We start from the raw sequence: 27,080 nt of genomic DNA, 5'->3' as shown, positions 1-27,080 counted from the left end.
CGGTATCGCGGCCCGGCCCCTACCTCCAGACCGTGGTTGTCCGCTGCGGGCAGGAGCAGGTACTGGGGCCGCCCCTCCGCTGATGCTGTGCCTTGAGGGGGAGGCATCATTGCCGCGAGCCGTCCGCGACGGTCAGGCAGAGGATTTAGAGCGGGCCCACAGTGTGGGACAGGCGGGCCCAGGAGACCTCTCGCAGAGTTCAGCGGCCCAACGTCCACGGGCAGGAGGGCATCCACCGTCCCACTAGTCAGGCTCGGGGGGGGAGGGGGGCACCAAGCCCCAGCACCTATCTCCTCCAGGTGCCATTCTGCCCCCCTGCCGCTACCGGTGGTGGCAGGGACGGATCAGGAGCTGCAGCTGCCTCGTCTCCTTTCTTCCGGATGTCCAGGGACCCCGACCGGCGGGGTCCGTGCTCGTCTGGCCGGCTGGGCTGGGGGATTTAGCGCAAGCCCGCCAGAACCGCCATCTTGGAGGTAGATTTTGGCCTCAGGCTGGGCTCCTTTAGCCGGAGGGCGGGGGGGGGACTTCCCCGTTCCGATTTCGCCTCTCAGTCGAGCTGCAGACTCCCGAGGTTCTCCGCCACCCCTCAGGCTTACTCTATGCCGGGGATGATGTGCTTAAACAGGCATTTCTGGTGACAAACACCAGGCGTCCCACAGAGCTCTCAGTGAAGTGTCCGTATCATCGGCGCCTCAAGTCATGCCCCCACTGTGGGTGATTTTTAAAAGAACATTTGATTGTTTTTGACAGTCCAAACAAGAAACCATATCACGAGAGGAACATTTAAGTTACAAAAAGGATTGAAAGCAACAATCCTTTGAACCACTGGATAGAAGCCAGGAAACGTTTTCAGAATTTACAAACCAGGACTGAGTGACTTTGTAATTTTTCTGAGAGAAAAAGTTTTTTGTTTTTTTTTGCTGGTTTTGTTTTCTTTTTAAAGACTGCTCTGGATATCTCAACAAGGAACCGTGGCTTGGAACGAACATTTGATTTGCAGAACAACCATCGAGAAAGGGGTCAGCCAGGAGGTGCTGACATCTTCCAGTGTCAAAAGCCCTTTTGTTTCTTTTTTTTAAGTGATAGGGCCAGGTAGTTGGACAGGTTAGGACAGATGGCTGTGTTCTGTGTTTTGACATCTTGACAAGCACTTCAGTTTTATTTGTTGTAGGATGGGAAACCCGTCGTAGCAATAGGTCTAGTGAGGGGGTTTATTTTATTTTAAATAAAATTATGTTGAACCATGTCCTCTTGTCTGAGACTTACTTCTGCTTCGCCACAGCACCTTCCATATTTTCTGGCTTGCCACCGCCAGCAAGGTATCAGCATTCATCTGCTAGAGGTAAATTACCGAATTCTAAAACATTTTGTCTATGCTCACCAAAAAGTATTGGGTATAATATTGGGACAGAGTGTAGGGGCCACCACTTCCAAAGAGTGTGGTTGTGAGCACAACACTGGCAACATCTTTTAGGACAGAAGGTGTGCAGTGAACATTAATTCTGCTGTTGACCATTGGGGTGGCAGTTGCTTCTACCAGGACATTCTTTCCATGGAGAAATTACCAAGCATTCTGTCCCACTTACTGTGTGGTGGCGACATGGTTTATTCTACATCAGAGCCCCACTCATCTATGAAAAAGAGGTGTTGCGACTCAGATTCTTCCTGTGCTCCTCATTCTTCCTGCGGAAATCTGGTGGGAAAACTTTTGTCCTTTGAAACATTTAAGTGCCATATGCCTTTTGACTATAGCATAAGTCTTTTCAACACCATCTCCCACTTTGGCACTGCAAATGTGTGGTACGTCTTGAGCTCTGGCCTGCCCATGACACAATTCAGTGTTATCCTGGCTTCAGACAACATGATGTGCCTCAGCACAATACTGTGTGTGCCCAACCAAGCATCTGGTTGAGGTTTGATAACTTTGTCCATGAGTGCTGCCTGAGTACCATGCACCAAGTCATATTATAGGCCACAGGGGCCTTTACTGATCCAAGGATAAGCTACTTTGACATATGGGAGGCTCGCACAACTTTGCAGTATTACCAGACTGTCATTAAGAAATGGCAATACTCTTTAGAGTTTGTACTAGGAGGATCTTTCCATGTTACCGCAGATTGGTGAGGTGCCAGGAGCCTAAAAATGGGTGTTGTACATACACCCATCCTTATCAGAGCAAGTTCCCTTTTTACGGTCTGGTGGTACAGTATTCTTACTGCATGATGTTATTTGTACTGCAGCCACTAATAAGGAGTCTAATGTGGACTAAGTCTAAGAGGATAGACCCGAGGGCCCTTGTATTTGTAAACATGAAACACCTACACCGTTTTCCTGACACAATTCCTAGTGATGGGTCAAAAAAGCAATTTTTAAAAGGACAAAGCTCTTGTGCCCCTCAAGTACTTCTAAGGTCTAATAACAGCACATGTAACCATGATCACCATGCAATGACACACTCAATTCCTGTGTTTTTCCCCTTTCATCAGGTCAGTAAAATATTTTTGGTTATTTTCTGGGAAGTGTTTTGTATGGAAGCCACAAATCCTTGAGATGTCAATTAGTCGCAAAGGCACCAAGATCTTGTTCTGCCAGGGGGCCATAAAGAACTTAATTTGTGTCACATTTAACATCCATAATTGGAGAGTAGTCTCGCAGCTCAACGCGTCCAAACTGGTATTACTGCATCTATAGCGGTTAACTATGTTAGTACTCACACGTATATATCAAATTGGTTTTTAGTAATGTGTGATCCCTAAGCATCAATGTCATCCACACAATATATCACACGGACGCTTAGATTGTCACTAGTAGGCTTCATACAGGGGGCCTTGGAGCTATACTAGAGGGGGCAGAAGCAAGGGGATGCTTCTTCTTAGAGACATTCTAGGGTGGAGAGGTATCTTTGGATGCCACCACCCCCTTTTGTTTTGCTGTAGTTACCGCACGTGAGACAGGTATGCCCAGATGGGGGTCTAATGCCTGCTGGGCCTAAAGACCCAAGTTACTCCTCACTTGATTAGGCCCAACAAGGCTGAAACATGTCTGGAGAGAGGTGTGGTCTCATGCAAATGGGATGCGACCAAGCAGTTTGGGCTGGTCACAAAATAAATTCTCCATTACTTAAGAAATCACTGAAAAATCCTTAAAACCTAAAGGCGAAAGACATAACATCTTCAAGATATACAGATATATTTATCATGAAAAAATCTTAGAAAATAAATTCTCAAAGAACCTGCTCAGAAGGCCTACCTGGTGCCCGGGATTCAGGGAGCTCAGTCTTGATTGAAATATAATTGCTTTACAAAATAAAAGAGGGGTTTGAGGTCCAGCCTGGTTGTTGAATAGTCAAAAGATAATGAATAGGTGACATTCACTGATAAGGAATAAGTGCTACAGAGATTTAACTGCCAACCAAAATTGCATAGCCTCATAAGGAATGCATAGGATACAATTTGCGACAAAATATGCAGAGTCAATCATCACATAATCACTTGAGCAAAGAAAGTGATGCTTCTCCAGTCAGTTGTGTGTGCGAATGATACAACAGAGATTTGAACATCAAGCAATCCATTTTCATGCACATGTTAATGCATACAACCTACTCTTCAGAATGTTTTCACAACAAGAGGGTATTTTTCAGACACATTAAGAGATTCTTAACTTACTTTTCAACACTGCTGTGATGATCAGAACCAGAAGAGCCTCCTATGGCATAAATAGCAGCATCAATTACTCCAACACCAACTCTGTTTCTGGGCACATTCATTGCACATCTAGACAGCCACTGCTGTGTCATGGGATTAAAACAATCTAAAGCACTGGAGTCTGTATTTTCATTGGGAGCATTATTTCGACCACCCACAGCGTAGAAAAGTCCCCGAACTGTGCATGCTCCAAGTCCACTCCTGGGGCACGGCATATCAGTGAGTTTAATCCACTCATCTGTCCTAGGGTTATACGCGACCATTGAAGGTAAAGAATGCTGGAGGAAGCCTCCTGCTGCATAGATCAGTGGGTTACCACGTAACCTTATACGAGGGAGAGGTTTTCTGAGAGCCATTGCTTGAAAAATCCTGGAGAGGTAATCTCTGCAGGAGTTCACTTTGTGAAGAATAGGACATTCTCGAAGCTGCAGCTTTATAAAACTTGGGGGCAAGGCATGGATCTGAACTGCATTTAGAATGATGTAAAAATATTCTGCTCGGTTATTCAAATCGCACCTGATCCATTGGAGGCAAGCATTGTAGATCTCAGATTCACAAAGAACGTTGAGGCTGTCCTGACTGATCAGTTCTAATAATTCACAATGGTTCAAGTTCAAGAATTCCTCCTCTCTGATCACCTAGAAATAAATAAGAAGGCCATTTTATTTACCAAATCGTATTTAGCATAGCAACTAAATGTGTTAATACATTTTGGAATGTTCTCAGCAAGGCTAAAGAACACTAGACGAAAGAACACCAGACAATGGCCCTCATTACAACACCGGTGCTAACCCATGGCGCTATTAGCACCATGGTTGGTGCCGGTATTGTAAGGAGTCCGCCATGGTGAAATGGGGAAGTACCACTCCATTCCAAGGTTGGCGGGGCGGTACTGCCCCATTTCACCATGGCCCTTCCCCATTCCCATTTTCGCCCAATAGGGCATAATGGGAATGGGGAAGGCGGTAGGTACGGTCTAGACCAGCCATTAAGGTCGGGTCCCGCAAAGGGACCTCGTAATTAGGCGCTAACGGGTTAACGGTGCCGCAGCCTTTTACGGCGCCATTAACCCCTTAGAGCCAGGGTCGTAATGACTCCCAATTAGTTTAGGAAGGGATTACAAGATAAGGAAAAACAAAGACAAAACATGAAATCATGAATTTAAAATAATCCATCTATGGCGGCAATATAAAACATTGTTGATTGACATTTTTCATCCTTTAATCTAAGGTGCATAAATATCCTGCTGCAAAGAAGGATGGAAACTGGCACTGAAATTTGACGTCACCACCGGAAAGACCTCACCTCCTCCTGTGCATTGTAATGTTGCCACAGTTTCACTTGCTTTTAATTTGGCTAAATATCTGAATTCAAACATTTCAGCAAAAACGTGATTGAGGCAGAACACAAATACTGGACGTGTGGTATGCAAAGATAACACTACTGCGTTTAACTTGATTCAAATAAAAAATATGTGTATGTTCTATTGTTAGGGAGAATTCTCTTCTGGTGCTAATTTCCCTTACCTATAGAGTCCCCCAGCAGCTTTGCTGGATTTTAAGGGTTTATTTTTTTCTCCTGCTAAGAGTGAGATCCTTTTTTCCCACTCTTAGACAGATTGCTAGTGTGTGTTTTGGGCTATCTTGTGTGCTTATGGTCTATGGGGTTTTTCTCACCCTCATAGGAATCATCTTTCTAACATATGCGTTACACAGCACCCTCAGTACAGTAACACAGGGCATAGACTCCATACCCTGGGACTGACTACTGTCTCCCAGGGCATGTAAAGTCCCCATTGACTTTACTAGTCAATAATTATGAACTAAACCAGTACAAGCCATCTTATTATGGAAGTACTGGAAAGGGTTAATAGTTTTTCCCTAGTGTTCATTTTCGAGGGGGTACCGTACAGTCCCTCTCTCCAAAGATTATGGCTGGTGGCAGTGGTTACTACTGTAAATATTTGACCGCAAATATTTCCCTATGTGATTTTCCCATTGTTCGAGGCTACCACTTTTACAGACAGCCTCTAACATACCGCCGGTTTATTTTAATATTAACTTTAATCCAGTGTTTTTTTTTTTGCCAGAACTTTAATAATATTTCTTTCTTGTGTCTTTCTCTGAAATCCTAACCGGGGTCGGGATCCTTTGTTCGTCCTTTTGGCAGGCTTCTGCACAGAAACCCTCCTCTCAGTGCCACTGAGTCTGGGGTAGACAGGATGTGTGGGAGGGGGAATAGGCACCCTGGACAGGGTTACCTATGCAACCCAAGTCACACTCTGTCCTGATGGGCTGGGGAGTTCTCCCGCCAGAAGAGCCAACCAAATGTGTGAGTGACAGCTAGGCTGTATGAATGGGGGTCTTGCTGCATAAAAGCAGGGTCCCGAGGACAAGACGTCGCCACTAGAACTAGAAACCGAAGAGGAGAGAAGCTGAAGACATCTGCAACGACTGAACAACCGGTGAAGCCCTGCTGCAGTTCCTCACCACTTTTCTCCAACGACTTAAGAAGATCTTCGCCTGCAAGAGCCTTCTTCCCTAGAGCTGGTGGGGCCAACCAGTTCACCAATCGCCTTCCAGGACCTGCCTTGGTCGAATTGCCAGTGCCCTACACTCGAAGACCGGATAGCCAGGCACCCGTCCACCACGACCGTGATTTAAAGGAGCGCACCTTTTATTCGTTTTGGCAACACCGCGGTTGGCTTCATCCCTGGGCAGTGCAGTAACTCGAACCTTCCTCCATGACGAGAGCCTCTCTTCTCTGCTGGATCTCCCAAACTGCAGGAACTGCCAGGAACTACTGCCACAGCAGGAGCCTCTTCCACTTTTAAGGTACATTGTTCCGCCAGGCCTCCCGTTTTGTTGGGTATCGCTAAAGGTGTTTTAAATCCTTTACTTACCTACTGGGTTGGCCGCCCCTATCATCTAACATTGTCTTTTACCTTCTGCAACCGCCTTTTCAAATCGTTAAACAAAGACTTGACTGCAGCTACTAGAACAGTTTGATCCACGGCACATTGCCTTGTACCATTGACTCTGGCACAGGCCTATTGACTCTGGCTAAATCTGTTCCATCTGCCTTCTCTAGATTGCTTCTCACCTAGAAATGTGTTGGTGCACCCAACTCTTATAAGCACCTTCTTCCTTCCCCTTTTTAATATTGTGACGTGGCATTTTGCTCGGATTTCACCTCAGTATTGCATATGTTAAAGTACTTCCTTGCCTAACTTGTTCACAATCTACTTCGGAAGTGTTGCTGGTGTGTTGAAGAGTATAACCCTGTATAACTTGTCCTTTCCCTCCCTTCTGAGAAATTGTTAGAGTACCATTTCTGCTTGGTTTACACTGTGCCGTTTTGCTCAGTTTTCACTTTTGCTCAAACTTGTCTACAATTTAAATAGGGAGTTGTGTATACTCTTGACTGTTTTAACTTACTTTAATAATAGTGATCTATGTATGAACATCAGAGTGTGTAAAATAAATATATATTATTTTAAATACAAACCTTTGGTCAGTGTTTCCTTGTTCCATAGTACTGAAGCCCTAATGTATAAACCCTGAATACTGCTCATCTCCCTCTTGAGATACGTCTGACTGCTTAGCCAAAGTTATCCACTAAATCTTTGTGGTACAGACTGATACCAAAGGGGATTTATTGCATATACCTATAGTCCTAATCTTCTGTAGTGCTCCCTAAGGGAACTGCACAGGATTCTGCCCAACACTGGTGTACAGCGGTGAGGATAAAAGTATTAGATTTACATTTAAGAGTGCTATTAGTGGGGGGGCGTGGCCTGGAGCGCTGGCTATGCAGTCGCTCCCGTGATGGCCTCCGTGGAACGCCCGTTGCATCACAGCTTTCTATGACTCCTATGCTGCGTTTTTCGAGCCCAACTAGATGAGAGGGTGTGGAGCCCGGCCGGCGTGCTGATGGAACCCAGAATCGCCAAGATGAGGATAATCGGACTCTTTTTGTCCCGCGGCCCCTCCGCTGTGTAATCCAAGATGGCGGACGGGACCCAGCGACAACGACCGAGACGCGGCCTCGCCTTCGAGGCTCCCCCTATGAACCCTGAAATCGATCTAGACCCATGTATCTCTCGCCTCACATGATCAGAGGGACCCGAGCCACACGTCTATGCTCCAACTGATACTCCCGGCGGCGCATCGGGCAGCACCCTTGGAGGAGCACGGACGGCGGAGGACGCGGTAGGTGCCCCGGGCCCCAGGCCTCCTCAGTTCTGGCCCACCTCCCCGGACATCCCCAGGAGGATAGAACCCTGCAGCCACCCCAACACGCGACACGCAGCCGCAGCCTCCCTGCTCTTGTCCTCTCCTGTATCCCTCCGCCTCCACTCCAGAAGAGGGGGCCGAAGCCGGAGAGTTCTCAGGGGTCCACCGCATAACACCCCTGTCTTCAACTGTGAGGAGGCTGCAACACCCTACTGCCCCCGACACCTCTGCAGGAGTGGACCCACTGGCCCGTGGCTCCGATCGGCGGCGCCTTCTTTATTGAGCAACCCACTTTGATATAGTCTGTCTATGGCCACCACCACCACCAACAGTCTCGCTAACACCCGTGGCGATCGGGGTCCTCACCATCCACCCCAAAAGACCATCCTGGACTGGTGTGCTCCGGTATTAAAATCGCTCCCTTTCATCTTCCCGCTATTTCCTGGGGCGCCCCGGCCCACATTCACTTTCCCCTTGGCCATCTTGGTACCAGGGAGACCGGGACGACACAGCGACCTTCCTCCTCTTCACTCGCACTGAAGTCTCCTTCGCTAACTAAAAGCCCAACCAAGACATCGGGATCCTTATCCCAACTTCTTGAGAGACCTCCAACTATCGCCACCATTGCGACTGAGCCACCTTCAGCCGTTAACCCTCTCCTGTTAGACCACACGATGTCTAAGCAATCGAAATCCACTAAGTCATCAGACATAGCAACAATGCTAATGTCAGCCGACAAAGCGAAGAAACTGGACAATCCCCCCTCCATCTCACGAGAATCCCTGGATAACAAGGGACCTCTAGCAACCAAGGAGGATATTCGGGAATTCATGGCTGACATTAAAACTTAATTTCGATCATGTATGTCTGAGCTTACTGCCAAGCTGGAAAATACTGATAAGAGGGTTTCGGAGGTGGAACAGAGAGTAAGTGAGATTGAGGATCGCGCCCAAGAGCACGCGTCCTCCCTGACTGAGATCCAGCGTTCCGTTGGGCTTCTGCAGGACAAGGTCGAAATCCTGGAATACAAGCAGGAGGACATGGAGAACAGAGCCCGGCGCAACAACCTCCGTATTCGGGGGGTTCCCACATCAATCTCAGACCAAGGGCTAACCAAATATGTAGGCCTTTTCTTTCAATCTCTTCTCCCCGATTTGGAGGACTCACTATTGCTACTGGATCGCACTCACAGGCTAAATCCCCGTCGTGGAGTGGAGTCAGACGGCCCGCCTGATGTTATCACCGGGGTGCATTTCTATACGACAAAGGAAGCCATCTCGGCAATAAGTCGCTCCAACGACGAAATCACCTTCCAGGGGACCCCCTTCAGATCTATCAAGACCTATCTCCGTTGACCCTTCAGAAAAGGCGAGCCCTTCGCCCACTGACTACCTTCCTCCAAGCCCAAAAAATTTGCTACAGATGGCTCTTTCCTACAGCTTTGCAATTCTCCTATAAGGGTACCACGCGTAGGATCAAACATCTGGGCGATGCTGAAAGTATATTGCATCCGGACTCCGCTAACACCTCGTCCCAACAGGCCACTGAAGCGGCAGCTGACCCGGACCCTATAGCCTCCCCTAGGCCCATACAAAACACATGGTTGAGGGTTCCGAGATTTAGGAGGAGGAAATGACCCGGAGCTACCCCACGAGGGACTCTTCGGCGCCCTGAGACCCGGCTCGGTGAACCCGACGCTGTGGAGCCGACCGCCACCTCTGAAACATGGATGATCTCCACCCCCGATGCAGCGGGCTTCCCCCCACGGCCCATGCCCAACTCCAAGGTATGTTCCACCTATGAGTCCTTGGAGCATTTCACTCAGACTATTCATACCTTTAGCCATGTTGGCTATTCCCTGGCCAACGGGGCCGTGAAACAGCGGAGGGCCTGACCCCATAACGGGTCCCCCTCCCCCAGTTAAACCTCGGACTGCCCGTTGGCGGTCCGAGAAAAAACCCCAAAAGCAGGATAACAGATGGTCACGTCTCCCACGACATAATGGCTGATTCTCCAGTAGCCCCCCCCCTCCACAAGTCTCATCAGCGACTCCGGGTCATGCCCCGGCCCAACAGTTCTGGAAGTTTGTCTCTCTGAACGTTAGGGGATTGAATTCACCGCTTAAACGCAAATCAATTCTACAAAAACTTCAGAATGACTCTGCCGATGTGGCCATGCTACAGGAAACTCACCTGCTCCCGGCAGACTTCAGCCGCCTACACTCTCGCGACTTTCCAAAACAACTCTTCGCATCTGGAAGCTCCAAGCGGGGCGGTACAGCAATCTTGTTCCGGAGGGGACTGAATCCCCAGATTCTGGACTCCATAAGCTGCCCAGAGGGACGCTACATAGCAGTGAAATGCCTGCTATCGGGACAGCTGTTCTCCTTGGTCTCCGTGTACGCACCGAACTCTGGCCAAGCACCCTTCTATGATTTTCTAACCGCAACCCTCTCTCCCTTTTTGGAGGGCCAGATAGTGATCGGTGGGGACTTTAATGGGGTCCCAGACCCCGTAAAAGACAAATCACATCCACCCTCCGCCGGGGACTTCACCACGGCTTTAGTCCTTTTGCGATTATTTAGAACCCTTGGAGTGGTGGACTCATGGAGGGTACTCCACCCATCTGAAAAAGATTTCTCCTTCTATTCTTATGTTCACCGGACATTCTCTAGGATAGATCTTCTACTGATATCCCCACAGATCTTCACTTTCACTGAAGAGGTAACTATAGGCTCCAGAATCCTATCCGACCACGCCCCAGTAACCTTGAAAATCCGAGTCCAGGGACCCCCGGAGCCCCAGAGGTGTAGATGGACTCTGTATGATCCCATCCTTAATGAGATGCCACTCAGAGACGCAATCGCAACCGCGATCAACAACTTCTTTAAAGAAAACTCTAGCGGAGATACTTCCCTAGCCAACAACTGGGATGCAATGAAGGCAGTGGTGCGGGGAGAACTGATTGCCAAAGGGGTAGCCTATCATAGGCATAAACGACAGATCCGTCAGGATCTTGAAGAGGAACTCGAGAGGGCGGAGAGGACCCATAAGGAGAAGGGCTGGACCCCTAAAACGCAGCGAGCCCTCCGAATAGCCAAAAAGAAAATTGAAGCACATTACGCTGAACATACCGCCCATCAAATGACGAAGGCTAAACAGTTCTACTACGCCAAAAACAACAAAGCAAACAAGCTACTGGTGGCTAAACTTGCCAAGACAAGAAGGAATAACATAATTGTGGGCCTTCGGGATCAGCAGGGCAAGACTCAATACTCGGATCACGACAAGCTTCAAATCGCATCGACTCACCTGACCCAAGTGATGACCGCCCCGGCCCGAGACGTCAAAGAACAGAGGGAATACTTGCAAAAGGCGGCGCTCCCCCGACTGAAAAACGTAGCTCGGGACTCGCTGGAAGCCCCAATCACCACTGAGGAAGTCGATGATGCGATAAAATCCCTTAAATCCCGAGCCCCAGGCCCGGACGGCTATACGTCGAAGTTTTATAAAGTCTTCAAACCCCAACTCCTGCCACCTCTGGTACAGTTATTTAATTCATTCAGGAACACAGGCACTATAACTCCGTCGATGCAAGAATCCATCACAGTTTTGCTGCCCAAACCTGGCGGTGACCCGAAGAATCCTGCGTCCTACAGACCGATTGCTTTGCTCAATATAGATGCCAACATTTACTCCAAAATTTTAGCAACCCGTCTGTCCCGGATTTTGCCAGAGATAATCGATGCCGACCAGAGTGGCTTCATCACACACTGCTCTACCGCTGACAATATTCGTAGAGCTCTGAACTTGGTGGAGCTTGCCTCCCGAGACTCGCAGGAGCTGGTGCTTCTGGCCCTGGATGCAGTTAAGGCCTTTGACAAGGTGGACTGGAACTTCATGAGGCTTACCCTCGAGGCCTTTGTCTTTGGTCCGGAGTTCTGCGCCATGACGTTGGCTAACTATACAGCGTCCAAGACCCTTCTCAGAGTCAATGGCATCCTCTCCCCCCCTATCGACCTGACCTGTGGAACCAGACAGGGCTGTCCGTTATCGCCACTGCTTTTCGCACTAATTATGGAACCATTCGCCCAACGGATCAGGCGAAACCCGGCGATTAAGGGCTTCCAATCGAATGCAACACACCACAAACTGGCCCTCTACGCAGATGATGTCCTACTAACCATCACGGAGCCTCGTACTTCCCTCCCTCAGGCCCTAGCTGAGATAGAGAGCTATGGAAAGGTCACGGGCTTTGCCATTAACTTCCGGAAGTCGTCTGCCATGGGAGTGGGCCTGTCCCGAGATCTCCGGGAGGATCTGGCCCCACTATGTCCGATACAATGGACGACTAAGAGCATCAGTTATTTGGGTGTCCAGATCCCAGCAGACCCTGGGGAAGTCTATCGAGCAAACTTTCCCCCACTGTTCACGGACCTCGAGGCAGATTTAAAGCGGTGGGCGGCACAAGAGATTTCACTGATGGGCCGCATCAGGGCCTGTAAAATGAACTTGCTACCAAGGATCCTATATGCCTGCGCTTCGCTTCCAGCACCAATTCCGGCACCTGCTCTTCAGAAGCTACAAAAGGAAATGACACGGTTTATCTGGAAAGGGAGGAAGCCCAGAATCCCCAGGTCCACGATGCTGGGCAACGCTAAACTGGGTGGCCTCGGAGTTCCAGATTTACAAAAATATCAAATGGCGGCCCAACTCGCCTGCATCCGATCATGGCAGATACTTACCAACCGCCCGAGATGGGTGGACCTCGAACAGGCGCAACTACCGCTCCCGCTACGTTTTCTTCCGCACATCAAGCTCTCCGAGCGCCGACTGTGGCAGAACCTCCTGAGGACCACCAAACACACTATTGCTGTCTGGGATAAAGCGCTGAAACAAAAGAAAACCCCAGTGGGACTCAGCCCTTTCTCCCCAGTGTTCCTGAACCCAGCTTTCTCCCCTGGCTGGTCCACCCGGAACTTTGGAGCCTGGATTGCGGGAGGCCTGGAGACCTTGGGGCAACTATTCGAAGGGGGACAACCCTGCACCTTTGGGCGTTGCAAAGAACTCTTCCAGCTTCAGGAACAGGATAGATTTACGTACATTCAGCTGCGTCACTGGTGCTCCCACCCACAGACCCGCCAAGCCGCCACACGCTCTCCCACGGCTATTGAACTGACCCTAAATGACCTCCCAAACAGGGGGAGAATTTCCACTCTATACAAACGCCTCCAAAATGACTTCCTAACTTCTAAAACTCGATACATGGCCCAATGGGAGGCGGACCTAGGCCACCCAATCGAGGACCAGCTATGGGTTGACATTTGGTCGCGGGCACACACTTCTTCATCCTGCATTACGAACAGAGAGGGCGCATACAAGATCCTTTTTCGCTGGTATTATCCTCCCCTGAGGCTACACCATATGAACCCTACACTTAACCCGAACTGTTGGAGGCAATGCGGCCAAGTAGGGTCTTTCTTTCATATGTGGTGGTCCTGCCCGAGGGCCCAGACCTTTTGGAAACAATGCCTAGCAACAATCGCAGACATCACTCAGATACGACTTCCCCTGGAGCCCGAGCCCATCCTTCTGGGAGCCCCAGTCCCCGGGAGCTACCCTAGATCGGGCCCTACGGCCAAACTACTGTCCCAATGTCTACTGGCAGGCAGAAATGTAATAGCCCGCACTTGGAAAACCACAGAAAGACCACTAATGCCTTTTTGGTGGATTAAAATTTGGGACATCTTAATCGCGGAGAAGGTGACGGCTGCTGGGGCAGGCCGCCTACATCGCTTCGAGAACATCTGGGGCCCGATCCTGGACTTCGATCAGAATTATCCAGCTCTGACATACAAGCCCCAATTAACCAGGAGAACCTTACGGATCGATAATTCGCAGCTGGGCCAGGTAGAGGAACATTAAGATCATGGGGAGGGGAGGGAAGAGCAACCAACTGTATTTCTTCTGTTCCATATGTCGTGATTGATTAAGCTTTGTATCATTTTATCCTGTTTGTTTAAAATAAATATTTTGAAAAAAAAGGAGTGCTGTTAGTACCTTGGTTCAATTAACCACAAGGCTTAACAATCACTAAAAGTTAATTTAAAAAAAAGTCAAAGATTGAAAGCTATAGCCAGGAGACCCTCCTTACAAATACTGCTGATTATTTAGACAGAAAGGTCTTCCTGTTAAAGGCAAGAAATCAGAAATGATTGAAAGATTGTTAGAAAAACAAAGTCTGGAGAATGGGGCTGTAGTGCCTACTCCTCCAGCAACTGTAGCAAATATTGAGGATAATGATGTTGAAGATGTTATTGTTGAAGCAGATGAGGAAGAGGAGGCTGCCAATGTAACCAACTCTGGCCCTCTGCCTGTCAGGTCCCACATTAAGTCCTGAATTTATCTCTCTAGAAATAATTAGGCTTGAACTTTAATTCAAAAGAATTAGTGTCCAAACTGAACAGAAACATCAAGAACTAAGGCTCAAAGAAAAGGAGATCAATCATGAGCTAGAGATGAAGAAATTGTCTTTGGAAAATGCTTCCCTCCCCGGATCCTCTAGATCTTCCAGTCCAAAGAGACCCCGGATACCTAAAGAGATTGTGGGAATGTACGAACATACTTAGCTAGGTTTGAATACAATCATGGGCTCAAGGAAATCACAGGGAATCAGCTGATCCCCTGGTTATTCTCTACCCCCCCCCCCATTGCATCTGATGGGGTAATGGAGTTGCGGGAGGTGGATAGGAAGAATTATGAATGTGTGAAGCTAGCTTTGATAGCTAGATTTGGGAAGACCCCTTCCCAGTACCTTAAGAGGTTTAGGACCCTCAAAAGGCATGATGGTACCCCTTGGGCTTCGGGGTGAGTGAGTGTTTGAAAAACCTAGAGGGATGGATTAAGGGTTACATGGTTAACACTTATGAAGGAATGAAAAATCTTGTCATGTTGGAGTCTATCTATGATGCCTGCTCTCCTGAGCTCAGACAGCACTTGTCTGATTCAAAGGAAATAGATTCCAAGAAACTAGCTAAGGCTGCTGACTTGTGAGTTGCCAACAGGGCTACTCACAAGGATTCTGGGGTCACTCAGAAAAAGGATGAGGGAATACAGCCTAATAAATACAACAAATAGAATTCAAATAATTCCAGTTCCAAAGAGGGCCACAAACAAAACTCCAAGGGTAAGCCACAAGGGAAACCAAATCAGGCTAGTGTACCTTCTGGTCCCAGACCAGAAGGGGGTCAGAACAAGCCACCATTCATAAAGGCATTGCGGAAATATTATGTTTGTGGTTCAACTGATCATGTGAAAGGGGATCCCAGATGTAAGGGTAAACCTTCAGGCATCCACGCAGTCTCCTTAGCCTTCACTCCAGATGAGGAAGTACCAATGACCAGTGGAAACTTTCAACTACTAGCTGAAGACCCCATCCGAGTCTCAGCTAGTGTTTCTTTAGTATCCTTGGGGTTGTGGGAAACACAGAATTTAGATGTGTAAAATTCTATCCCAAATAATACTAAAGAGTATTATAAGGAGAGTGTCCTAGTGAATGGTCAGGAGACCCCTGCCTTTATGGACACTGGGTCCAGCATAACTGTGGTGGACAAATCTTTTTTCAAGGTAGAGGATGTTGCTAGGGCACCCAAATGCCTCACCAAGTTAGCTGGACGGCCTGTGCAGATGCTTCCCCAGTTACCAGCTCTCATCCAGTGCAATGACATGACTGTCAGAATACCTGTTAGTATCCAATCTGAAGTACCTGGAAGGGTGTTGTTGGGCAATGATCTTAAAGGGTTTATAGTGATAAAGTCGAAATACAAAATGTCGAAAGTCAAAATGTCGAAAATAAATGTCTGAAAAAAAAATTCTAATGTCTTTTTTTATTTTCTGTTCGAAATGGGGGGGCTCCCCCCCAAACTCCCCTTTTTTAAACGCACAAAAGCAAAAAAAAAAACATGCAAAATAAAAAATGACATTCAATTTTTTTTTTTTTCGACATTATGTCTTTCGACATAATTTTTCGACTTATTCACTGCCTACCATCTTAAAGATCTTGGAGTAGTGTCAAGTACTCCCAGAACACCTAGTAAAAGATTACAGGATCTCACCAGACCTGCAAGGGAGAGGACTGTAAGTGACTTCAATCCAGCATTCCAACTAAGTCAATGCCTAGTATGGGATGCCCAATGGAAACCCTTATTTATATATTTTCATGTCAAAAGTTCTTTAAATCTGGATGATGAACCCTTATATGACGCCCCTCTCTTTGAATCTCCCCGACCTCACTGAGCCAAGAAGTAGATTGGTTTGCAAATTAAAAGGTTTATTTGAAGAATTGAACAATATATATCACACTTTTATGAATAGAATAATATCTGAATAGCGCACTTATGAATATGAACGGTGATCAGCAATGGGTAATATTACAATATCAACAATCTCTTTAATCAGTTAGGAGTAGGATTAGGAGAATAATGTAGCAGAGAATACTCTGTATGAGTTCAAGGAAATGCAAGATAGGAAAGAATGCAACACAGAAATAAAACTTGATATGATTTCCACAAAAGGCAATATGATCACTCTTTCCCACTGTTATTACTCACTCATCCCACTATTATGCAATATGAAGAGATGGAAATGAGGGCACACAGGTTTCAGGAATATTAATCAACAATGCAGTCCAATCCCAGTTCCTCCAGCAAGTTTCGAGAGAACAGGTATGATTTTAAAACAGGTCAATTACTTTTAATGCGGTTGGCACTGAATGGGAAAAATGCTAAAAAGGACTTTCATTCACTAAATGAGATTCAGGATAAGTGAGAGTTACTTTGGATTGGGTCAGATCAACACTAGCAATGATTAATGAATGATTATCAGATTTAAAACGAATTTCAGCAGTTGAAAACAAGAAACAGCTATTTTGACATGTGTTGAAATTGAGCTAAATTGCAATTCGCTGCAATTTTTCCGCGTGCGGGAAATGCGATTACAGCCATAATATGCGGTTCAATAGTTAGAGGTTTTTGTGAAGGTAGATTTTTCAGAAATAAAGTCAAGATTTCAAAATGAAAGATTGCACTTTAAAGATATGGAATCAATATGAACTTATACTAAGGGCTTTGAAACTACAAGATACCCAACGTGCCAACCACCAGAAACAGGGCGCCTTCCGCTCCGATTGTTGTGAGTCAAGACACTTAAAAAAATATCAGCACATAGATGATTATCGCTACAATTATCACAGACTATACAATAAAAAGGATTCAGGATGGACACAAGATTCTATAATGCAGTTATGGATAGGTTGAATGGATGGAATAGGATTACTTTAAACTAAGAAATGACTAAGGACAGTTCTAGACTAGATACTCACTTGTATGGCTTTGGAATGTAGTGGGCCCCGTCAAAGATCTGGTCAAGGGTTTGGCTGGGATTCTCTCGCCACCGGATAGGTCTCAGGCACTGGGTTCTGCTCTCAGCACTGCACTCTGGTCTGCGCAGCCTCTTGGACTGGATCTGACGGGTTCTGGATACAGCTCAGCTCTCTGGGTCTGGATCTGGGTTCTAGCACAGGGTTCTTAGCTAGAAGCAAAACAGCTCAGCCAGGCTGTTTGGTTAGGCCCCGTGGAAGTTTAGGGGTTAGAATCAGGTTGCAAAAGATTCAGAAGGCCTGCTGAAAAAGGGTTCAGCTTCTTGGGTTAGGCCTCCCTGCTTCAAAGTTTGGAGTCTGGATTCTAAAGTTGGGTTCTATGTCTGGAGTCTGGATCTTCCTACAGGGTGCTTCGCCAAGAAATCGGTTGATGAGTGGAAAAGTGTGTGTGTGTGTGCCTGTCCTCAGCAGTCCCTATTTATGTATTTCCAAAGTGGGTGGGGAGGCTGATTCTACTATGCCCAACCCTCTAAGGATCGGATAGGTCAGGGAATTTCCTGTCCCCTGATTTGAGAAAGGAGCAGTGTGTCATCCTGTGTCATCATGTGTCATGTTTATGGCTTAGGGAAAAAACCTCCCCTTTGTCTCTGTACAGTATATTTTATTTTTCATTAAAAAAATATTTACAAGATGCACAACTTTTTAATATTACATATACACATCACAGATTAATTAAGGCACGTCTCTGTTCAAGTCCCATGTTCCAACTAGCTTTGGTTCGTAAATGACAACTCTTTCGCACTTTTGGTGGGTTTCTCAATGTTAGTTCTGCACCAATTTTTATACATGCATGCATATCCCATCTGGGCACATTTCTGTAATTTTTCCTGTTCCTAATAAACACAATGGCTGCAATATGAATAATTTCCCGGGTTCAGTCTCAGAACATCACACAGATTCCATCTTAGTCTTAAACTGTGAGCGTATTCTTCATTTTAACAATCTCTAAGTTTCATATTTTTGTCAATTCAGTACACTTTGCTATAAGCATTTTTCTAAACATACATGTAATCCAATGTCAAATCAACAATTTCAGTCTAGTCCGCCTCCAGAGCTGGGCTGAGTCAGAGGGCCACATGGCTTTCTTCCTGCCAGAGCAGTTTGTTGTCAGTCACACCCGAATTAGCATTCCTATTCAGCTCAAGGAATCCATGGTCTGCACTCTGGGCAACAAGCCAGGGTGCCACTCCCAGTTCCTTTTCACACCAGCCTGCCATTCTCTTAGCCAAGGGCAGGGGGAAGTTTCCTTTTTTCAGGGAGAAGGTGTGGAATGTGTTTGAAGTACAGTGTGGGAAACTAACTCTTAAACCCAATGTCTGAAAATGTCTTGCCTTAAAATATAACTCACATTTTTCACAAATACATCAACCAATTTCTTACTTCAAGCCTTTTCAGAATATAGTTTTGAATTGTATCCACCTCTTAGGCTTCTGATAGCAAGTCTTTCTTTGGCATAATTTGAGTTCAATGTTCAACTTTACAAAAGATTGGTTTTAAATCGCCGGCTTGTGACAGAGGTGAGTAAAGGTATTACACCCATTTGTGACAGGTTTCTTCCAGCAAGCAATCCTCAAAGTGGACTTTGTTCAGATAACATATACTTCTGTGGACATTATATTTATATGGATTCTTGAAGTAGAATGATGTGGAACACCCAACAAGGAGGTTGGATCTTTTAGGTGGTTTGTGAGCCATGATTCTTGTACATTTATGACAATCAAGAAAACTGATTTCCAAACAGCTTTGTGTTTCTTTTTGGCAATCAGCATTGCTTTTTCAAGTGATTTCAGGCTACTTTGTGGGTAGCCCAATGGTGGTTTTTGGCAGTGATCTCCTGTGCAATTTTGGGTGATTTTTAGCGAGCAGCATGCTTTCCAGTGGCTATTTCTGAGGTTTCTGCTGCCAGCAATGTTGCAAGGCCTGGACCAGTGGGTTGAGACATCCCACAAGCCCCCCATCTGGCGATTGATGTTGATCGTCCATCAATGGAAACTCACAAGACTGGGATGTCAGTCTCATCTCTTCGGATTCCACCAATGGCAAAGTTCAGCATCTTTTCCTCCATCAGGGGTGGATCGATCAGTTCTCCTCGCCAGTCCTGATGGGAGTATTGATACTCTGGGCCCCTCGGATCTTCGCTCCCGGTCCCCGGGCTGTCCTCCTTGGTTAGTCTCCATGGTTTATTTCTCTCTCCTAGAATGACAAAGCAAAAACATATTTGTAGACATTTCCCCACCACTATTCATGTAGTGGGGCGAACATATACATTTTATAAATCAGGAGACATTTGCATTATTGTATTTTGTAGACTATATGTGGAATATTTTAGGGTTGGAATTCTATGGATCTGGAGTGGCCCCCTCTGGGGTTCCAGAAGACTCCTCCAGTTGCTGCAGAGTGTGTCTAGGATGGCAACAATTTAGTTGATTAATATGGACCCACTTATCTTCCCCTTCTGCCAAACTGCCTTTGGGGATGCAGATCTTGAAGGCGACTGATGAGATCTTGTCTACAATTTCAAAAGGTTCCTTCCAGGTAGGCAGAAATTTCCACTGTTTGGCCTGGTTCCTTTGGAAATTGTATAAGTAGACCCGGTCTCCTACATTGCATTCTTTTCTGGTAGTCTTCAAGCAATAGTGGGTCTTCATGCTGTCGGGTGATCTTTCTAGATTTCGCTGAGCATAGGCAAAAGCATGTTGAAGGTGTTTTCTTAAATTTTCAACATACTCATGAGTTGTGGAGGCATTGATCAATGTCTGCTCTTGGGTCCTGTAGAGCAGATGCTGGGGAAGCACCACCCTGCGTCCAGTCATCAGCTCAAACGGTGACATTTTAGTTGCAGATGAAGGGGTAGATCTGATGGCCATTAGGACAAGAGGTAATCGAATATCCCAACTTGGCCCAGAATCTGCCACAAACATTTTTAATATGCTCACAATTGTTCTGTTGTATCGTTCTACTGCACCACTAGAGGCTGGCCGGTGAACAATGTGTAGCTTCCTTTTAACCCCAAGTATCTAACACATCTTGGTCATTACTTTGCTGGTGAAATGGCTACCTCTGTCTGACTCGATCCTTTGGGGTAGTCCAAAACGTGAAAAGATGTGGTTGATCATCAGGGCAGCTGCTGTTTCTGCCTTGCAGTTTGGGGCCGGGAGACATTCCACCCATTTAGTAAATAAGCATGTCACCGTCAACATGTACTTATTTCCCCTAGAGGAGCGAATCACGGGCCCGATGAAATCTACTTGCAAATCTGACCATGGCAGTGTCATCCCCCTCTTTTGGAGAGGTGCACGGTGTGTGAGGGATATTGGCTGAAATTGTGCACACACAAGACAGCCCTTCAAGTATTGGTCGAGGTCCTGCCCCATGTGTGGCCAGTATGCAACCTCTCTTAAGATTTCAAGTGTTGGTGGGGTGGCGCTGTGGAGCAGCCCAAGATGGCTGCTTAGCCTTTGAGCTCCGTGTGGGCTTGGCGGACATCTGCCTGCATCTGCGCCCATAACGTACGATTTGCTCCCATATCTGCAGGGCTGCTGCCCGTCATCGTTGTGCTGCTCCCGGAGAAATCCCGGCTCTCCTCCGACCCTGGAAACCCCAGAGCGGGCCTCTGGCTGGGGCGGCCCTCGCCCTCGAGGGGACCGCGGCGCTGGCCTGACTCCCGCCCCCTCCTTTCGGCAGCCCGGCGCGCCCTGCAGAGGCGCGAGGTGTGACCCGGCTCCTGTGTGCCCTATCCATCCCTCCGTGTGCCCCGCTGGGCAGACTGCGGCCCGATCGGGACCCCGTGGCTGCGTGGCAGACTGCGGCTGCTCCCCCTGGGCGAGCCGCTTCATCAGGGACCTGCTGCTGGGGCCGTCGCGGGAGCGCACCCCGGCCCCCATTCTACATCCGGCTGTGGGCCTCTGCCGCTGTCCCCTGCGGGGTGGTTGGGCCCCGGACAGGCGGGGAGCGCCGTCCCCTCGAGGTGAGGAGTAGTGGGGGGGCCCTGCTCTGTGCGGCTGGGACGCCTGCATCCTTCTGCCCCCGCTGCTGGCCTATCGCCCTCCCGAGTCCTTGGGCTGCTGCGCTCCCTGTGATTGCCCAGCGGATCCTGTCTCACGTACCCTGGGGGTGGGTAGCACGTGGAGCCCATCTTGGAGGACTTGTACCAGGCCCGTGTGCCCCACGGCGCGGGCTCTGTCTCATCTCCCAACCGCGTATCATTGTGGAAAATGACCTCCTGCCCCCCCCCCCCTTTGAGACTATTGTATGGTGATTGGGCTTCTGGTGGGGCGGCTGTTGGCGGGTCAGATCCCGCTCTTTCACGGGTGCGGCCCCCGTGATTCGACCCTTGCGGCAGCCGGCCCTGGGGTCCCGGAACCTTCTCTCTGACTGCTCCACGCTAACATCTCAGCTAAGGTCGGCCCGCCCGTGTCCCTACCGGGCCCTGCCTCCATCTCAGCTGGGGACACACCGACATCTTCTCCCTGCCCCCCTGGCCTGGGGACCACGCTCTTTCCCTCGGTGATCGCGCCATCGGCCTGTGTAGCCCCTGGAGCCAAAACAACAATGCCAAGCAAGACCAAGACCACCACCCCACTTCCGCACCCCCTGATCTGACTACGCTCATGGAATCGATGGCCAAAAACTTTGCTTCTTTTCACGAGAAATTAGATGACATCAACGCTAATGTCGCCTCTTTAAAAACGCAGGTGGATCAGGCGGGGACCAGAATTACCGACGCTGAAAATCGGATATCTACTAATGAGGACGAAATACATGCGCTGCAGGACACTGTTGCCTCTCTGTCGCGTGATATGCGTAGTGTGAGAGCGAAGTGTGACGACCTCGAATCGCGCTCTCGCAGAAATAATCTACGTATTATAGGAGTCCCTGAAAATGCTCTTAAGGGGCGCATGGAAGACGCTGTGGAATCCCTACTTAAGGATCTTTTGGGCATCCCAGCCCTGTCCCCATACTTTGCCGTTGAACCTGCTCACCGTGCTCTGTCACCGAGGCCCAAGCCGGGCGACATCTCTAGGCCCATTATAGCCAGGATTCTCAACTATCGGGACAGAGACCTTATCCTCCGCCTGTTGCGGGAGAAGGGAGACCTGCGCCTTGAATCACATACGATAAGGATCTTCCCGGACTTCTCAATAGCGGTACAGCAGGAGCGGCGCCAGTTCATCGGAGTCAAGAAGCTGCTTAGAGAACGAAATGTTCTGTATGCTATCCTATTCCCAGCACCCTCAAAATCACACATAATGGGAAATTATATTTCTTTACTGTCCTGGTGGAGGCAGTGAAATTCATTGAGGCGCACCTGCCACTTCCCAACCCATTGCCATTGAGGGGTGAGTCGGCGAAACACAAACCGGAAGCTATTTCTCTATTTCTCTCTATCCAGTAAATCTGAGAGTCGAAACGTGTATATGGCAACAACGTACTGCAAACCTATCGAATCAGGCTCCCCCAGTGGCCGAGCGAACTGAGACTAGATTTGAATACCGCAGACAATGCTCTCCCTGCTTCACGGGGCGCCGTACTGAATTTGAACCCTAGACTCTTCCTCAACTTTGTCTCGTCCGCAAAGTTCAGCTGGTTATGGAGTCCTGTCTTGAGATCCGCCTGTCGCAGAACTTACCCCCGACAGCCCTGCTGTCCTACATGGCACACTAAGAGCCGCCCACACGGCAACAGCACACCTCACTGCAATTGCAATGTTCTTGGTTTATTGGTTGTCACTGCTTGTGTGCCCCCTGTTGGGCATGGAAAGGGCCATATCCCTGTTGGATCTCGCCCTCCGTCCTCTACCTCTTGGGGAGAGTCGGACTATTTGGGGACACCTACACGGGGGGGGTGGGGGATCTACACTGCAAGTTGGGGGTGGGCAGTGAGGGCGGGGGGTGGCATGGTTGGGGATTGGGGAAATGTTATAGGAAAAGGCAGAAGCGGGCTGGCAGATCGCGTCACACCGGGTCAGTCGTATACGAGATGGCTCAATCTCGTATTTGAATTACGGCAACAGTGGTGGGATGTACATTGAAACTTCTGAGATGCACACAACTGTGTCATTTACGAGCACTCCGAGATTGGGGGACCAGGTGACTCCAGAGTTAGTGGCATACATTGATGGTCATACGCGCGGGTGTCACCTAGTCGGCGAGCGCTCTCAGTGGGCTCCTAGTTTAGGGGTATTAGTATTTAGAGCACTATGATGCCGGTAACCATAATGTCGTCGAATGTCCGGGGCCTAAGTAATTATACCAAGGGTCGCATGATCATGTCATACGCCAGCAGGCACGGCTGCAAGGTACTGCTACTGCAGGAGACACACTCCACTGGTCCGCTGGCAAGGAGCATTGCGCCTACTTGAGGACCCCACAAATACTTTACTTCTTATTACACGCGTGCCAGGGGAGTATTGACATTGATCCACAAGTCACTTAAGTTTGTCCTCCACAAGAGCTACATAGACCCTGGAGGGAGATACATTGTGCTGTACTGCGCCATTGCCAATAGAGATTACCTGCTGGTCAACTCCTATGGCCCCAATGTCGATTCCCCCGACTTTATTGACCAGGTGGTGTCCATACTGTTGGGGTATGTTGGAGTACAAATCATCTGGAGTGGAGATATGAACTTTATTTTGGACACCACCTTGGATAGGACTGGCATGGCCCCCAGACCTCCAGTGGGCGCAGCGCGCCGACTTCAGACGCTTGACATCCATGATGCATGGAGAGCGCTACATCCACTAACGCGGGAATACACTTATTACTCGTCAGTGCACGACAGTTCCTCCAGGATCGATGTCTTCCTATTATCGGGCCCTATGCTAGGCAGGGTTTCCGAAACATGTATACTTGTATACTTGCACGCACACTATCTGACCACTCACCGATTCTGCTGTCCGTTGAGTTGGGAATTCCGGCCCCCACCATTAACACATGGCGCTTTAAATCGGCCGCCTTACAGGACATTGTCTTCAAGGCAGACATACTCGCAGATATTCACTCCTACTTTGAGAACAACTCGCCACAGGACACCACCCTGGGGATCCGCTGGGACGCCTTCAAAGTCTTCATCAGGGGAGCGTCCATTTCTAGGGAGTCGGGGGTCCTCAAATCCATAAGAGCCACCCTGTCACGCACTGAAACTAAGCTACGAGCCCTGGAGCGAGCCCATCCAGCCTCTGTTGACCCTGGCATCCTCTCCCACATCAGTGAGGAACTCAAGACTTTCAATGAGCAGGCCAACAGGGAAGTGCAGTATTTTAGTCGGCCACAGGCTGCACGGAAATACGGCGAGGGAGATAGACCTGGCAAAACATTGTCTGCCTTGGCGAGGGGGGGTCGTGGGGCCAATCCCAAATTACCTGTGTTAAGGATAGTCAAGGGACGACCCAGTGGTCCGACCAGCATATATTCGAGGTTTTCACTAGCTTCTACTCCGAACTATACTCACAACCTCCCGAACATAGTGAAACCCAGATGCGTGAGTTCTTAGAACAGATTCCCACCACTATCATCTCCCCAGCGACAAGAGACCAGTTGGACTCCCCCATTACATTGGATGAGATAGTAGAGGCCATATCCAGTCTCCCAAAGGGGAAAGCGCCGGGCCCTGACGGGCTAACGGCAGAATTCTTCCAGGAGCATGTGGCCATATTGGGCCCCGAATTGCTTGAGGTGTGGAATGAGTCTCTCCGACTGGGATCCCTCCCCCCGTCTCTACGCGAGGCCGTTATTACGGTCCTACTCAAGCCGGGTAAACCAGGAGATGACTGCGGTTCGTATCGGCCCCTCTCACTCATGAACTTGGATACGAAAATCTTTGCCAAGGTGATCGCTAATCGCTTCCTACCCATTATGCCATACATGGTGCACGAGGACCAATCTGGCTTTGTCCCCGGAAGATCCACATCACACAATATTAGGAGGCTCCTTAACGTCATGGCTCGTATCAATCAAGACGTGTGTGCAGTTGCAGTCACCTTAGATGCCCAGAAGGCCTTTGATATGGTGTCCTGGAAGTACATGTGGCTTATCCTGGAGACCATGGGCATCGGACCCGGGATGATCGCATACATCAGACTACTGTACACCTCCCCGGTTGCCAGGGTTCGCGTCAACTCCCAAACGTCCGCCTTGTCTCCTCTCTTTCGAGGTACCCGCCAGGGCTGCCCGTTTTCCCCAATCCTGTTTGCTCTAGCCATTGAGCCTATGGCGGACTTCGTCAGGGAACACCACGCGTGCAAGGGGATACGACTCCAGGGTACCCCCGAGATTATCTCAGCCTACGCTGATGACGTCCTGCTGTTCATCAGAAACCCGGATCTCCACCTTGACCCTATTCTCCGGGACATCACTCGTATCGGAACATACTCAGGCTTCACTATCAACTACACCAAATCCGAACTTTTCCCCCTCACGTGCACCACGCTCCAGCCGGCCACGGAATACCCGCTCCGCTGGTCCCCTAATGTGATAAAATACCTGGGAATTCAGGTGTCTTTGACCAAAGAAGCTCTCTTAACTAACAATTACTTAGCCGTAGCGGAACTGGATGAAACCAAGATTGCGCGTTGGCGCTCTCTCCCGTTGTCATTAGCTGGGAGGTTATCACTGGTTAAGATGATTCTGCTTCCCAAATTGTTGTACACATTCACAAATGTTCCCATATGGCCTGGCAAGAAGTACTTTGCGGACCTGCACAGGCTGTGCGCACAATTCCTGTGGCACTCCGGTGCAGTCCGGAAGAAGTGGGGTGCTATGATTTTCCCCTATGACAGAGGCGGGTTCACGGCTCCTGACCTGTTGCGATACTGGACCGCAGCGCAGGCACAGTTTGCCACCTATTGGTACCCTGGGCCCCCCCCTCGTCCTCACGTTAGGCTTGAAACCCTTGCTGCCTCCGGCGCCAATATTATGACCCTAATTTTACATCGGCGGTATGAGCCAGACTCGCCCATAGATCCAATCCAGACCACCTTATCGGCCTGGAGGCAGATATTTGCTACAGGCACTGAGGAACACCCACATTACAAGTGGCTCTGCGCCTGGAGGCTCCCCGGGCTGGAACCCACGAACGATATAGCCCTGGCACGACACTGGCAGACCCTGGGATATCTAGCCCTAACCGATTTCTACCCGGATGGGGTGTTTATAACGCCACAGACTTGGAAGCTGAGCCACTCGGGTTCACCGATGGAAATGCTGCAATACTATAGACTCTGGGCAGCGTTCCGTGACACCTGGCCTGAGTTCCCCAAAGAACCCCCCGACCATCCCACAATTTCTTACATTGCCAACTCAGGTGGGGCCCGCGGGGTAGTCTCATCATTATACAAACTCCTCCTCACAACTGCCACACCACCGCCCACTAGGGCGCGGGACGACTGGGCCTCTGAACTAGGGGTGGACCTTACAGACCAATTATGGGGTAAAATGTGCTCCCACACCAACAGGGTATCCCTGAACTTTCGATACCGCACAATACAGTATAAACTGCTGTATAGGCTATACTATACCCCGCGCAGACTCTCCAGGTTCGCCCACTCTGACATACAGCTCTGCCCCCGCTGTGGCACGGAGGATGCAGGCCATCTCCACATGTTTTGGGACTGTCCTCAACTAGCCCCATTCTGGGATGAGATCCTGAAAACACTGTCTGAAATCTGCGATACGTTGATTGAGCCCGACCCGTTGGGTGTGTTGTT

The 27,080-nt window shown here is 48.7% G+C and overlaps 1 protein-coding gene across 2 annotated transcripts in view; it reads right to left on the bottom strand.

Moving 5' to 3' along the window:
• Positions 1-27,080, bottom strand: part of LOC138572602 (kelch-like ECH-associated protein 1A) — a 550,201-nt gene that overhangs the window by 375,077 nt on the left and 148,044 nt on the right. For both annotated transcript variants that reach the window (XM_069649273.1, XM_069649274.1), the window contains exon 2: positions 3,666-4,342. In XM_069649273.1, the coding sequence (XP_069505374.1) occupies positions 3,666-4,342 (677 nt within the window). The remainder of the gene's footprint in view (positions 1-3,665; positions 4,343-27,080) is intronic.

Source organism: Ambystoma mexicanum, chromosome 1p, assembly GCF_040938575.1.
Source record: "Ambystoma mexicanum isolate Mex_15411 chromosome 1p, UKY_AmexF1_1, whole genome shotgun sequence".
Lineage (NCBI taxonomy): Eukaryota > Metazoa > Chordata > Amphibia > Caudata > Ambystomatidae > Ambystoma > Ambystoma mexicanum.
The sequence above is the reverse complement of the archived record's forward strand: the minus strand, read 5'-3'. Positions and strand labels throughout refer to the sequence as shown.